The sequence below is a fragment of the Strongylocentrotus purpuratus genome, unplaced genomic scaffold (genome assembly GCF_000002235.5).
Source record: "Strongylocentrotus purpuratus isolate Spur 01 unplaced genomic scaffold, Spur_5.0 spur5_scaffold_12, whole genome shotgun sequence".
In the NCBI taxonomy this organism is placed as follows: Eukaryota; Metazoa; Echinodermata; class Echinoidea; order Camarodonta; family Strongylocentrotidae; genus Strongylocentrotus; species Strongylocentrotus purpuratus.
This window is the reverse complement of record NW_022145597.1, coordinates 28,476,475-28,493,380: the sequence shown is the minus strand read 5'-3', so window position 1 is coordinate 28,493,380 and position 16,906 is coordinate 28,476,475. Positions and strand designations below refer to the sequence as shown.

The following is a 16,906-nucleotide window of genomic DNA, read 5'->3' as shown; positions in this document are numbered from 1 at the left end:
TAGTACCTTTAATGTGAATGGGACCAACATCCTAAGTACATTGAGAAGTACCTGTCAGCCTGTCAAAAAACATCTGTTCTTCATACAGTTTGTCTGTGTTTTAATTGTTTGATTCACAATCAACAAAACACTTTCACTAATTTATGACTAATCTGCACAAGTCATAATTGCAGTTTCAGTCGAAAAAGCAGCTCTCTGTAAACAACACATTTACTGCTGTACAAGAATGCACTGTAAATGAAATTCCAAGCAAAATCCCTTGGTACATGTACCATTTATTTTCCCTCACATTTTCCCACTGCATTTTACATGTTTGAAAGTGTTGTATAAAAATTGGGTAAATTGAAAATGTAAGATTATAAAATATAAAATGACTCTACCCTAGCTTGTACATGTATGCTGTGAACTTTTTGAGAGCATGTGTGATGAATGGTAGAGCAATTATCTACACATTTCTTCTCAAATTTTGCCCTGTTTGTTTCCTTGGATGTTGTCAATATCACTTTCTACTCTCTACTTCCTCTTTGCAATTATGCCATCTAGTGTCATTTTTGCCTGACAGAAATAAGGCTCATTTACACTGTAGAAAAACCAATTTGGGAAACCATTGTCTTTGCTTATAAACTCCCACTTACACTACTGAAAACCCATAAAAAACACTGGTGTATGCTTACTCTGGGTTTTGTGCACATGCTCAACTTGTTGCTGCTCTGCATGTATTATCACAGAAGTGCATGAGGAGAGTCACATGACCAAGAACCAGAAAAGTTATTCAGTGTTTAGAGAGAGAGAGAGAGAGAGAAAGGAAAAAGAGGGAGAGCGAGAGAGAGGGGAGAAAGAGAGAGAGAGAGAGAGAGGGATAGGGAGGGGGAGGGGGAGGGGGAGAGAGAGAGAGAGAGAGAGAGAGCATTTACACTGCAAAAAACGGATTGGGTTTTGGCGAGCATTTACAAGAAACATACTCGTTTACAATTTGATTTTTGAGTCTGGTTTATTGGTAGTTTCCTAGCAATATCTGCAAAAACTCCAGGGGGGGGGGGGGGCATTTTGCAAAACTTGTCATCAGTGAAAAATGACAGTCTTTGGTATAAGCTACTGAAATCCTTGCTTGTGATTGGTTATCAACAGATTTGTCATTGATTTTTGTCATTTGTCATTAAAAAAGGCTTTGTGAAACAAGTCCCAGGGTGTGAGAAAAAACAATGGTTTTTGGCTTCAAGTGTAAATGCAGCTACTTTTGCCTGACAGAAACAGATGACATATTACAAGGACATAAATTATCCATAAGTGGTCTTATAACTTACCATACCCATACACAACACAATGTGTTTATAACGTATACGTCCTTCCCTTGAGTCCAATTTACATTGGATAAAATTACTCCAAAAAAATACACTAAACTGGCTAAAATGCTCCCCAGGGAGTGCAGAATGTGCATGAAATATGTGTAAGCAAGCCTGGATATGACCATAATATATGTCCGAAAACGTGCATAGAGGATCTCTAGATACCAGTTACGGATTAGGTGCAGTTTAAACCCAAGTCATCATTGTGAATTTGTGAATAGTCATCACTATCATCATCATCATCATCATCATCATCATCATAATCCATATTATTATTATTATAACTTAATTCAGAGATACAGTGCATCCTTCAACTCTTTATTTTCCTCCCTTTGATATTTCAATTAGTTCTCTGAACACTTGAACAAAGTCCATCAGGTATCATAACTCATGCCTTGCTACCCAGAGATAAATTAGTAACAGAATCCTAACTGCAGAATACAGATCTCTTCCAGTATGAAAACAAACTTCCCAAAGTTAGCTTTCCAGAATCTACACAATCGATAAAACATCCTTTAAATGATATAGGCCTATTTGGGGGACAGGTGTGAGGACAAAATGGAATTGCTCCGAAAGGAAATAATGATGTTGCCAATTAAATGTTTGTAACTCTTCCTTATTCCTCATTAAATTTGTCCTCAACTTTCAGCCTTGAACCTCTCAAACTAGATGAACACACCCTAACAAGCCAAAAACCTGGCTTTCATCTTGTTTCTCAGTGAATACTATACTTGTTTTGTTTTTTATCTTCTTAATCGTTTGATTGAAATGTCATAGTTTTATAATGTTTTTATTGCCCATTGACTGTTTTTTACACATTGTTTTAATTGATGTTGGAATTTGGAAATAAATTATTTAAATTTGAATTTTTCCGCCTTCAATGAAATAACAGTTAGTATAAAATGTTTAATATAAATATGTTATGTGATAGAAAATATATGTTAAAATTCAAAGGTAGATTAAAAGAAAATTCCTTCTTTTTTATCTCACATTTATATCAAAGTTCTGATCTATGTTGTTTGACAATCATTGAGAGATAGAATAAAGTACATCAAAATCTATGAAATTTTGAAAGAAAATTGAAAAATTACTAAAGAGTTGTTGGATGGGTTTTAATCTTCTTAATCTTCTGTGACACATGCTGGCAATGTATGCAACTAATCTTCAAGAAATCTCCCAACGTCCTTTGGCAAGACATTAATCTACATTTGCCACACTCAACCCAGGTGAGGTAAATGGGTGCCTGGTGGGGTTATTCCTGCACTGTGTGCTGATAAATGGCTGCTGGAGCTAAAGCTAGGGTAATAATTTCCAAAGCCCTTTGGAAGCGCATAGGGACGTTATTTAATGTGATATGCGCTATGCAAGAACTTAATAGTATCATTATCATTATTACCTTCTCAAATATTCACAGTGTGAATCAGTGAAAAAATACACTGGGGCTCAGGGCGAAATAGCCCCCAAAAATCAGAAAAGAGCCCTCGTAAATTTGCATAGAGTTCAATGCAAAACAAATTTTAGAATGTTATTTTCATGCAGGCAAGCTTAAAAAGTAGCCCCCGAAAAAGAAATATAATTTTTTTTCCCTGGTGTGAAAGGCAGTTGGTTTCATTTCTTTCCCCTTTCCTTATGAAGATTAATTGTTTTTTGATGGTTTCAAGAGCCAAAGAAAGGATATTATTGCACGGTCTATTACTCTCATATCTCAGATTCACATACATGTAGGATGCATACGGTATTAGGGTGGAGTGCAAGGACATCCATCCATGCATTATCAGATATCATTTCTTCAAGTTCAGATGAATTTAGGACTTCCTGTTTCCTTGTCAAACTTTCTCAAGTTTATCATTAGAACCTGCCCCCCCCCCCCAATACAAGTTTTTATAAAAGATACATGTACATGTACTTGGGTGCATGATATACTGCATGCTATGCAAAATTGAATTGAATGAGTTTTTAATATCTATCATACTTGTTTTTCCCCGGTATATGTTTACAAATAATTTAATAACACAGAGTTTGAATCACAGAATGTATCATATTTGCTCATGTTCATGAAACAAGCATTTTTTTCACTTTTAAGGAAATGCAATTTTTTTAGAGGGCGGCTTTTAACTTCAAACTATCAATAGCTTTTATGGAGATATAGATCAAATTCAAGTTACTGTGCATATATTAGTTCTGGCATATTTTGATGTACTAACTTGACTCACCCTGGTAAAAATTGGCATGTCATAATTGTGATATAATCTGAGACCATAGATTACCTAATAGTAAACACTTTATGAAGAATTAATGCCAACACTTTCAACCTTCATAACATCATTAATTAGCCGTATACAGCTCTTCAAATTAGCAACTCTATTTGAAATATGAGGTGTGATTAACCTACACTTACATGTGAAAAAGCTATATTAAACAATCTTTAAAATCAAGGTTGATCTAATAATTTTGTTGCCAGGAGCTGCCAAGTATTTAATGTTATTTTTAGAGGGGTCAGGATTGATATCTTAAAGATCTTTGTGCATAGGGCCACTTGGAAAAAATTTGGTATCTAAATAAGAAATCTACAGACCAGAGTAAGAAGGGGGGGGGGGTCATGTTTTAGGCGCCCATTCATATTGAGCACTGCCTTAGAGAGGTACATGTACTACAGTATATCGTTTCTTAATGATTTAAATTATAGGCTATGAAATTCAGAAATATCCATATACTTTTTCATCAATAACAGCTACTTTAAATATGAATTAGCAGGACTCTCATTTAAAGTAATCTGACTTCACCTCTATTGTAAATCTTTAGTTTTCTAACTTTTCTTGTGATTTATGGGCTGTTCTTCATAGGTATTTGAGTTTAAGTTTAAGAGCTAGACATATTTTCCGGGTCATAGCAAGTTTAGTGCATGTAGATAAAGGTCACAGAAACTGACACATTTATAACAATGCTGGCATGATTGATTAAAAGGACTACCCCCACCCCCTGCCCCCCCCCCCTGTTTAGACTACCAAAAAAAATCATCCTTTAGATGCAATACCAAAACCAGGCTGTAAGATAAGCGATTACGTTTTTTCTAGTTTGAACATTGTACAACAAAACGTTTTATAACAAAACATCAAATAACATTTATAGCGAAAGGTTGCCTGGGTATCAGTTAGAATTAAAATGCAATAACTAAATTGAACTTCAGATCGTATGAAAACCTGCATAACTGGGCGGGGCTTATCATCAAGAGAGTGCACTGATGATGAAAACCTGCATAACTGGGCGGGGCTTATCATTAAGAGAGCTGATGATTGGCCAGCTGTCAGTGTCATCTAAGCCAACTCTCTAAAACTCTTAAAAATATATGTCAACCGACCTCTTCATTTTACCAGTACTACAGTAGTTTCCTAAAGGTAATATGTCCTATTTGCAGGCCTTTGCTTATGTGTTTCTCTCATTCTTCTAAATTCTATTAAAACCAACTTAATTTCAGGGTGGACTACCCCTTAAAAATAACTGTGTTGCTGCTTCTAGTTCTACAGGTTTGAAAACTTTGAACACCAGTTTCGTACCATCGCTATTGTTCGTGGAACGTTGTGACATTGAGGTTTCACAAACTTAAAATTTTACACTCTGACTGCTCCACGTGAACATAGCTAGTAATAAAATTGTCAAAATGCCCCCAAGAAAGGCTATGGACATTCCTTCAAGTGACTGACACCTGAAACTTGTGTGACCTAAAACTCAGCCCAATCACGAGGGTCAAACAGGGTCAACGTCAGGTGCAAAGATACAGGCATCACCACAATGGCATTTTGCTTTTTTGTTGTCACAACTACTACTACATGTACTGGCATTAATAAGATACAGTGTAGTAATGTAACATAATGTAGAGTTGGGACATTGATGTAATCGGTTCTTGTACATGTATCTCTGTACATTTGGTTGTCATTTCTGTCTAACACAATCTCTTTCTCTTTCTCTCTCTCTCTCTCTCTCCTTCTCCTTTTTCTTTGTTTTTCTTACATACATGTAGGTAACATATCATATTGTACCAAAGCTACAGTAATATTAGCATTGAAGCAAGAAAGTAAGCTCTCAAACAAATGGGTATAATGTACAGTACATATTCTAAAAAATAGGGCTGCACGATCACGAGAAGTATTCGAAACAAAATCTGTTCAAAGTACTTGAGGGTGCTTCAAACTTAAAGACAATCATGGGCATAATCTCGGAGAGTGGTCTCAAAAACATTCTTCATGATATCCAAGCAAGCAACTTCCCTGAACTTTCAGTCATTACACAGTAACACACACTATAAATCCAATATGGAATTAAAACTTGGCATACAAAGTTTGCCTACACATGAAAATGTAGGTGCAAGCAGATAAGTTGAGAAACAAATTCATGAAATTTTGATGTATGGAAATTATTATGAAGTTTTAAAACTGCTATTAATAAATGAAAATTAGTAATACAAAACACAGTGAAATTAGTCTAACTATGAGGATTATCATTAAATTACTACTGAAGAAGTGTTCTGTCCAATTAACCAGGGATCTCAACTCTCAAGGGGTGCTTTCTCTATCTTTGTCTGATTAATCTCCCATTTTGAAACATCTCTCTATCTCTCCCTAATTCCCCCCTTCTCTCTCTTTGATTTCTCTATGTCCACTATTTCAGTCCAAAATTCTACGAGGGTTCCTTTACAAACTTAACTTTTGATCCATGTAAACCAAGGCTTCCTACATGTATGTGAGCTATTGAATGAGCTACCCTGATATAGTAAAAGAAGTATTTTTTAAGAACCACCAATGTCATCTTAATTTACCAGTTGACTACTGAATTCTGATATTCCCATAGCTTTATAAAGATTGCAATTATTTAACTATTATAATTGTGTTCATAAGTTTATATAATTTATATTATATTTTATTTTGTCATCATTGTTTACGATATGTATTTCTGTTAATTCATGCATACTTAAATCTTTAGATTAATCATGTAGTTTATTGTATAATTGATCGTTGTAAAGCGCATAGAGAATTTATTATTATGCGCTACATAAAAATTACTTAATTATTATTATTATCATTATTACAATAACAATCTGGTTCCAGGAATCAATGGATTAATACTGTACATTTATTTATTCATAGGCCTAAATAAGGTCTTCGTCAGCTCAAGTTTTCCAAATAACCTGCCATTTTTCAGACTCTGGATATTATCCCGAAGCTCAAAATTGCGTTTTCACCAAACCGATACGCTCATTACAAACTAGCTCGTACGGGCACAAATTAGCCTGCTATTTCCCAAAAAGCAGGATATTTTGTAAACAAGATCCATTTCTTGGGATATTTTCTCAACCAAATATCCTGCTAATTGCAACTGCAGGCTGATGAAGACGCGAATTAACTGGTTAATTTGAGATCAGGATAGCTAAAATAGAGGGTTATTTGGCAAACTCAGTTGATAAAGCAGGTCTATAGAAAACCTTATAGAAAACCTATTTCATCATGAAAACTATAATGAAAACCCATGTGTTTAAAGCAGAGATGTGAAATTCAAATTCTAGCTCCCTGTTTAATCTAAAGCTTGCATGGAATCTAAATACATTTAATTGTGATCCGATCTCCATCTGATAATTGATTAAATATCAGAAAACACTTGAAATGAAAGTGAAACTCTATTTATGTCATCTGAATGGGTGTGACTATTAGCAAGGCTGCAAGGGGATTCATTACACAACAAACGACAAGAGAGGAAACCAGATTGTGAGCAGTACATGTAAGCATGTTTAATTTCATTCAATGCTATCTTCTTCTATCTCTTGTGGTTGGACAATCAGCATTGTGTTTTGCAATGGGTACAAAATCTATACTCTATAGTAATTGAAAAGGAAATGTCTCAACGTATATGATTCATTATTGCTTCATGATTTCTATGCATACCCAAATATGTCTCTACACGAATCAGACCTTTCAAGCAGGGCTGCTTTCAAGACAGTACTGCAGAATACTGTGTTGGTGGTCCATAAAAGCAAAACAATCAATCACTTTTAAAGGTATTACAAAGTTTTGGGAAATTTTGAAAAATGGGTGGATAGTGATTCTTAACAAGTTTGATATATTTGGATGCCCCTGTGGATGTATTAAAAACACCAGAAATTTTAGCCCCTAAAACACTTCTGCTTTTGAGAAATATTGAATATAGAGATTTACCGGTGCTCCCGGTAAATTTTGATAAAATTCAAATAGCTCCTACGGCCGTACAATGGTAGCTGCGACCATGAAAATCTCAGAGTATGTAGATTTGGTATATAATTTCCGAACAAGAATAGCTAATCGGTCGATTTAAGTCAATACACATTGTTTTATACCTTAATTAAGACCTTGACCTTGAGAGGGAGCTATTCAACATAAAGTGTTTATTATTTACAATTTCATAACTTTAGAGTCGATTTCGACCGCGACAACGATCACTGAATATTGTAAGATCGTATATGCTTCCAATATGTTCATTTGAACCAAATTCATGACCCCATACCAAAACTTTGTATTACCTTTAAGGGTAATCCAACCTTTGCATTGAGTTTGATTGAATGAATGAGAAAATGGCAAAGTTTACAATGAATTGGACTGGTCAGTGATAAGGAAGTTATGAATGTATTGAAATGTGCGAACATGACAATGATATATTACGCAATCCGAACAAGATTTCTATTGGATGTATAATCGGGTATTCAAATCACCCTTGAGTTGATTTTTCAAAAATAGATGTGATGGTGTAAATGTTATGGCAAAGCAAGATTACATGAATCAGACCTTCCCAGGCTAATTTCCGGTTCAGAGAAATAACGCGGCCATGTGCTGTGTCATGTTGTTGTACAAGCATGTGTGAGAAACAGTCTGCTTCCCGGGTCGAACGGCGCAAAGCAGCTGCGCAGAGACAAGGCCTTTATTTTGAATCGTGAAGAGACGATAAACGCGACATCCCGCAAATCATGTTCGTATAGTGGGGTTAGCTGTGTACATATAGAAACGCTGATTAATAAACGCACCCATAGACACTATGAATATGACTGACAAAGAAAGCGGACAAAATATACAGTTCCTCAGGTAGACAAAGGAACATCCCTTCCCTGCTATTATGTAAAAATGTGTAGAACAGGTGTCACATGCATTTTCACCTTTTTACATAATAGCAGTGAAGGGATGTTCCTTTGTCTACCTGAGGAACTGTATATTTTGTCCGCTTTCTTTGTCAGTCATGTTCATAGTGAGACATACACACAGTTAATTACTAAGTTATTCATACCCCTTGTAAATTTGATGTTTTTGTGTGTTTCTGTATCTCAAGAATGAAAAGTAGACTCATTGAATACTTTCACATGTAAGCTTCAATATGTCACATTCTCAAGAAACATATAGTTTCAGTTTCAGTTTAATTTCATATAGATATCACATCTTGTATAATACATACATTATTACATTTAGCATGTTACATTTTATTTTTACTTTTGTGTATACAAACAAAGAGAATAATACATTTAAGACTTAGTTAAATAAAGGGAGAAATACGATGGAGCCGAAAGAGAAAGCAATGATTGTAGATCATAGGCTTCATAGGCTCCGGAACTCCATACACCAAGACTAGTGTTGGCTCAGTCAGTAGAGCGTCCGCCTCACAACCAGGAGGTCGTGGGTTCGAACCCTGGCCGCGTCATACCAAAAGACGTTAAAATACAGGAGTTTTTGCTACCTAGTTTGGCGTTCAACAATAAGGGATAGAGCAACGTCGACCTGGCGCTGCTCAGTGGCTGCCGGGCTCACGATCAATTGGGCAAAACAATTTCTGTTTCGGTTTAATAAAATTTGGAGTGGACCATTAAAGATTATTATTATTATTATTATTATTATTATTAGTCAATTTTTTACATTCTTAACACATTACAAAACTTGGTAAGGGTATGCATAATTTAGTTGTTTACTGTATGGACAGTGTAATGGTACAAGAACATACATTAATTTACCCCCGACCAGTATTGTATACTAATTGCCTTTTCAACTGCTCAATACAGAACACTACAATGCATCACCTGATCAATAAGACAGCCATTAATAAAGATTAAAGATGTAATTAATCCTACCGTGCTACCAGCACAAATATGGAATGCCTTTCATTAAAGGTGTATATGTCAAGCTTGAATAACTTCATATTTATTTTAGGACGAGAAAGGACAGCTACATGGCCTTCTACTTTGTGCCTGGCAGTGTTTTTAATTTAGACAGACAATGTATGCTGTAGTGTAGAATACAGAGGTTCATAATTAAACAGATGATTCATAAAACTGCAGTAGGTTGCTTTTTCTTTTACTTGGAAATGAAAGGGAAGTACTTCAGGGTCTTTTAGGGATAAACAAAATGTAGATGTGAGCTACAAAGCTCCTATGCATACATGTATATTCACTAACCCTCACTTCTATGAGTGTTACACGATACAGAAACAAGATGCAAATTAGGCCAAGGAGACTCACGGCAAAAATCCTTGATTATGCCTTGTCATTATTTTATCTCAAAAGAAAAGAAAAAACTTGCAGCAGCTCATCATGCATGAACCATTTCCAGTGCATCATTTCCACTCCTTTCTGTGCTCTGCTCTGTAAAGCGCATAGAGACATGCAATATTATGTCTATGTGTTTGGCACTATACAAAAACTTTTTATTTTCATCATCATTATTATGAACAACCCAAGCACAATTCATCCATGAATATAGACTTACTTCTGCATTCATTTCAGCAGGACCCGTATTTAATGAGTCAATTATCTGGCATACAACCTTTTCTATTGTTAGATTTTTCTAGATGTAGCTGATGCTGTAATTATAGAATTGCATAATGCATCCCTATTCCCTAATCCTCTTCACTAATTCAATTAAACAAAAGTTTGGCGGAACTTGAAGACTAAAACCTAATTAATGCAATGTTGATGGTAACAGAGTTCCCTGTCTATTGTCAGAAACTCATCTGGCAATTATCTTTTTTTTCTTCTTAAATAATTACCCCCCCCCCCCTCCCCTCATTTTCCCTCTCTATCCTTCTCTCTCTCTCTCTCTCTCTTTCTCTCGCTCTCTCTCTAACTCTCTGTCTCTCTCTGTATTCTACATTTTATCTATAGAATGCTCTACAAGTACAACTGTTAAAGTTTGTTTTTTTAACTCAAGTATTTTTTTTCTTCTTCATAATAATAAATATATATGACTAATAATATCATAACATCAATGAGCAATGTAGTTTGGGAAAGCTCTAAAATTTAAGAGTTCCAGAAAAGTTCCAAAGTGATCTGGTAGAGGAATATAGGGTAGGCTCCCTACGTCAGTTTCTACTACAATTATTCGAAAAGGAGCTTGTGTGAAAGTAAGGTTGTATTTCTAACACTGGTACAATACTACCATTCTTACTTTTTTTCTCTATCTTTTCCTAAATACAAGAGAGCTTTATATTATAATACTTTTGTAGCTTAGTTGTTAACACCATAACGGCTCTCCTGAGAAGCACACACATTGAGTGAAAATCCTTTTTCTGCTTCTGAATCATTCAATCAATACCTCTCTTATTGTAACCCAGCCTGAATAAACCCCACTGTGAATCTGTCAAGCACATCATTGTACATAAAGTAAGTTTAAGGATTATCTCAAGCCTTAAAGCAACAGCTTATCACCCTGTGTTGACTGCCTTGTCACGCCTATTGCCTGCGCCGATACCTCAAAAGGGAGACTTGAAAGGGGGGATAACAAATGTTTAGACAATGGAAAGGAAGTTCTTTCTTTGGAATGACACACTCTTTGAGAATGAGATAATATTGTTTGTGTCTGTGTTGACTTTCAGGAAAAGGAAACTGGAAAATTGCCATTCCTTTCAAATCAATCACAACTGTTTACCCTTACTTCCGGCAAACAAACAGAAGGAGAATATAAAAGATACAAATCTATTAAGAATGTCTTTATCTTCTGCAATGTACCTTTTCACACACACAAAAAGAAACTACAGAGTATAAAAGTATTGTCAAGAAGCGATACAAATTGGGAAGAGAGGATCAAACAACCTTTTTTCCCTTTATAAATGGAGAAATGAATAAGCATTGCATAATAAAGTGTGAGGATTAGTCTCTTGTTAACACAGATATCTTGTTTATCTGATAATGTTTCTCAGTAGGCCTATAAGAAAAGGAAAGAAAGGTGCTTGTTCATGCTATATTTGTACATGTATATATTGCAAGGGTATAAATTAACCAATCAACGCTGGTCCTAAGTTAAACCCCTTATAAGGTTGAGAACAACACAATATACCCACGCATTTAGCCCAGACAGGGTGTTTATCCCAACAACAAAATGTAACAGTAAATCGGCACTGACAATGACAATATCATAATTAGCAATTATTCATTGTATTTTGTGCTGCGTTTTGATGGATTTTAAGTGAAATCCAGCAGCAAACAAAACAAGTAATATTCTAACAAGAGTCTAGACACACAACCCTGAAACACCTGTACTTTTACCTAGCCTTACTCCGTCTATTCAACTTTCCAGATACTTGTGCATGCACATTATCTTTCAACAACAATATCACTCTCAATAAATTTAATCTGGCATGGTTGCATTGTTATTGAACAAATACTTTTGGCAGGTTAAACGTATCAGATGACACTTGAACGTGATGTGATGGGACCATAAGTCAGACGGCATCTGTTCTGCAATTTCGCTATACTTTCACCCCTTATTGCAGTGCATTATAAGTACACTGTACTTCCAACGTGTATGGTGACAGTGTACAAGGGCATGAAGCTCAAGCTATTTTGTCTCATGCGCTGTCAACCGCAGTAAGATTTTAGTTCTTCCAGTTACTGAATTAATATCCCAACTATAAATGTAGCTTATATCAGATCAGAGTATGAAGTGACATGACTTTTGTTTGTTGTTGTTTTAGTTTTTATGGCGTGTATCATTCATTTATGAATATTTACACCAAATACAAGTTGCACTAACAACTTTAAATGGAAGCAGAAAAGAGAAGGGGAAAAAACCAGGGAAAAACATAATCTATTGTGGGTTTATGTTCACAACTCCTCAATAATTTTATGACATCAAATAATCAAATACTCTGAGTCTCTGAACTTACCAAGAGGCAAATCATATTAGGAGATATTATGAAACAGGTTAGACGATAGCTTTTTTTCTCATTGTTTTCATACAGTTAACAACTAATTTATTCATACCCTTACTAAGGTTTGTAATAATTTAAGAATATGATATTTTTTTCCCCTGATTTATGTTTCTTGAGAATGTTACATATTAAAGCTTAAATCTAAAAGTATTCAACAAATGCCCTAATTCAGTCAGTTTACCTTTCATTCTTGAGTTACAAAAAAAAAAAAACATCAAATTTACAAGGGATATTCATAATTTAGTTGTAACTCCTCCAAACTACATCCAACTTCATGAATTATAAACCCATTTGGATATCAAGAAGAACAAGCTCTAAATTGTCAACAAAAAAACAAAAAAACAAAAAAACAAAAAAAATAGATTGATTGTACCTGTACATATTTGGCAGTTCAAACCACCTACTTGTAGATCATACTGTATATACACATATTTGCCAACATTTGAAAATAAGAAATCTGTACCCGTAACAGGCTTTCGCACTGCCTTACCATGGTCATGTAAGCAGCGGCAGTGTAACTGGCAATACGCCGTAAATACCAACAACAAAAAGAGAAAAAAAAGAAGCAAAGTACGCAACGCGATTGTACAGCCATTCAACGCACACAATACATGAACGCTCAATACGCGGCATGTGATAAAACAAGCTAAATTTGGCTTTAAAAAAAAAATCTTTTAGATACTAAAAATCCAGAAAATCAGAACATTCCGGATAATTTGGAAGGGTTGGCAGGTATGCTTGGGCAGTGTCCTTTATGCTTGACCGGCAAACTGTTTTACCAAGTATCGTCTAATGGGTTGGTAGATTTTACCTTCAGTAACTTAAAAGAGTTTAATTGAGATCAAATTTATCTAATGTAGGTATTATATTGAGGAAGAGGAAGAGGAAGAGGAAGAGAAAGAGGAAGAAGAAGAGGAAGAGATAGAGGAAGAGATAGAGGAAGAGGTAGAAGAAAGGAAGAAGTAGAAGAAAGGAAGAAGAAGAAGAAGAAGAAGGGAAAGAAGAAGAAGAAGAAAAAGAAGACAACGAAAAAGGAGCAGACGAAGAAAAGAAGACAATAAAAAGAGAAGACAAAGAAAAAGGGGAAGTCTCCCAGTTTAGCTACATGTATATTGCTTTGACAAGATAAAAAAAAGTAAGGGACATAACCAAGTGTAGAAAACCAAAACCAAAAGAAAAGTCATTATTTTGTTTCCTTTAATAATGATCCAATGAATAAATAAACTAGTTTTTGAATTTCTCCAATTATTCCTTTTCTAAACCAAATTTCTTTATCAGTTTTCATATAGATCTATATATGTACTTTGTCTTGTACTTGTAGACCCCTGTGCTCGAGTAGTACTAGTAGTACTTTCTTAAAGCTTTGATTATACCCTCCCACCATAATGTCGCAAGACTTGAATGTTTTTTAGGGTGACACAATTCAGACAACATGCTCAAAAATGAATTTCACAACACTGGCAAGACAAATATCTCATTTTAATAGGACATCATAGAAGCATATCAAGTTTCATTTCAATATTTTACCAGAACATCTCTTTAACTTTAAACTTTAACAGTACTGACAACAAAACTCAGGATGATAAGCTAAACCTTCTCTTCAATTCTTCATTTTCTTTGTACTATCGCCAGTAGATTTCATCTCACGCGCATAGCGTGCATGCACAGGCAAACAATCAGATTGATGGGGCTGCTTGCGCTAGCTGCACTCCGCATCATCTGTGAAGGGCTGGAGAAAGTTGTTCAGCGTCTACGCAATTTCGACTTCCCACAAGATCTGTTTCACTTAGACTATATGATCTTTAAAATTCCAGATATATCAGCTTTAAAAATTCTACATTTCAGGCTAACAATATTGATTTTACTCACTCTCAACTTCAACGTTTTCTGCCATCTCGGAGTCGTCTGCTACGCTAACTACTTGCTTCAAAGGTTCACTACCGTATTAACACAATGCAGTGTACTACTGCATGCAGCGCAGGCATATAGCCAAGGTACACACACTCTCGATCTCCGTTAAACTAGCGAGCTAAGATTATGCCTTATAGCTAGGACGTCCTCTATCGGGATAATCCTTATAGTCTGAACAGAGATGTGGCGTCAAATTCCACTTTCATCCTAAGTTTGCCGAACTATAATTGGGGCGAATGTATCATGAGTAAAACATTTAGTTGATAGGAACTTCCAAAGTATGTGGAAAGCAATTGAATTAAAATTTCTTCAAAACTTTCATGAAGAAACAGATATTTTATGGAAATCATATGCTCCTGAAAATATTCTGAACCTTTTGGGTAATGTTGCAGAATTGCGTTCTTGGTACATTTCTGATATTGGCACTTGCCAAATGTTATGGTTTAATAGACAAATTCGTTCAAAATCTAAAGTAACTTTTATTATAGTATCTGAAATCAACATAATATTCAATCAATTGATGATTTATTGAATCCACCTTTTCCTGGTTATAAATTATTTGAGAAATTGGTCTTGGATCTTTTAATTTCGTGCTGAAAAACCCAAATGGTCAGGATAATGATTTTTTTTTCGACACCTTAATTACAAAGTTGATGAGTACAAGAAAAATCCCAAGTTATGCATTCACTGTACTTTGCAGTGTTCTCCTCAAAATCGATATGATTATTGGCCTGATAAACTCACAGTACCACAAGATACAAACTGGGATAAGATTCAAATAATAATATTTGTTGTACCATAGATATTCGTTTACGTTCATATTATTTCAAAGTTTTTCATAAAGCTATTTCTTTGAATGCATTTTTGTATAAAATCAGGAAGGACTCCCCTAATTGTATTCTGTAATAAAGAAGAGAAGACAATTTATTTCATTTATTTTGTGAATGTGAGAAGGCACCACTTTGGAATGGTTTGTTGATCGAATTTTAATTTAACCAATTTTGAAAAGCTTTTTGGCACCCCTTCTGGCAAATTCTTGTCATATTTATTCCTGCTCTTAAAATATTTTATATACATTGGGTCTCTGTTATCCTTGTTCGAACTTTAAAGTTGTTATGTAGATTCATAACAGTTTCTGAATATTTTGTTGCCATCTTTTGCTCAAAGAATGCGCCGCAGGAATTCGGGGAGCGGTCTTTATTCCCTTTCGCTGAAGTCTGCACGTGGTCACCTGGTCGGGTTTCTTTTTTTTGTATGATCGGGTTGTTCATTCTGGTCCCCGAGCTGAGCCCCCCGCGGTTGAGTTAAGACATTAGCTTTTTATTGTATTATCTTATGGTATAATTTATTGCTGGTGCGTTTTTTTTTTAAACTGTAATTACTCCTAATTTTGTTTGTAAAAATGTGACTATGAATGATCAAAAAACATCAATAAAAAATAATAATAATAATTATAAAAAAGCTTATGGGGCGAATTGTATTCGTTAAATATTTCTTGCTATAAAATCAAATAGAACACTTTTTAAATCATGTTGAGAAAATTAATCATTATACATTTTTAGAAGGTTTTGTTATTTTTCTTTGATAGGAATATATAAAGCCATATCTATAATGAATGTTTGGGCTCTCAAAAAAAAAACGGGCATCAACTATATTTTCAAGATCCAAAACGCTCTGCATATAACGGTAAGCAGCTTTTTCCTTTTAAATCTCGTTCTCTCTCTCTCTCTCTCTCTCTCCCTCTCACTCTCTCTTTAGCTCTATCTCTCTCTCTTGATCATTTGACATCATTAAAGGACTATGATTTCCTTGAAACAGCCAAATTTTGGCGTACCGCATTGGCTTCATAATGTAAAGCGTTTATTTCAAAGGGTAGAATTGAATTTTAATCCTCGGTACGACCCCACCCATTGCCATCTTTCCACTCATTATGTCAGATTTAACCATGTTATTTTTATTTCGTAGTATTAAACAGTTTCTCCTCTTTCCGTAAGATCTTTTAAGCCTGACTCCATTCCTCCTCGAGCCCCTTCTGCCTATTACATCATACTCAGCCTCCTCCTCCTCATCCTCCTCCTCCTCCTCCTCCTCCGTCCATCTCAATCTATATTCCTCCAAGCTCACTAAGCTGGCAGCTCGTGATCCACCCTCTCCTCTTTGCCTTCATTAATTCCTTCTCTAGCTCTTCTTCAGTCAATTCACACCTGATCCTCGTCACCCTTCTCCTTGAATAATGTTGATCACAGTTTTTTTTTTTTTTTTTTTTTTTTGGGGGGGGGGGGGTGTTTTTTTCTTTTCCTGAACTAGTAAATAGTTTTTCAAAAGGGGGTGGGCGGGACGAGAAACACTTCATTTTTTAATTATTTGGCCTAATTGGGGGCATGTGCAGGAATAGAATAGAATAGAATAGAATAGAATTTATTGACTCATTCGACCCCCTTCTG

At 35.2% G+C, this 16,906-nt stretch overlaps 1 protein-coding gene across 2 annotated transcripts in view; it reads right to left on the bottom strand.

The window, feature by feature from the left end:
• Positions 1-14,548, bottom strand: part of LOC100890275 (anthocyanidin reductase ((2S)-flavan-3-ol-forming)) — a 32,801-nt gene extending 18,253 nt beyond the window's left edge. For both annotated transcript variants that reach the window (XR_004063597.1, XM_030982316.1), the window contains exon 1: positions 14,421-14,548. Coding sequence is in view for 1 of the 2 variants with exons in the window: in XM_030982316.1 (XP_030838176.1) it covers positions 14,421-14,445 (25 nt within the window). In the remaining variant the exon portion in view is untranslated. The remainder of the gene's footprint in view (positions 1-14,420) is intronic.
• Between the last annotated feature and the right edge of the window lie 2,358 nt (positions 14,549-16,906).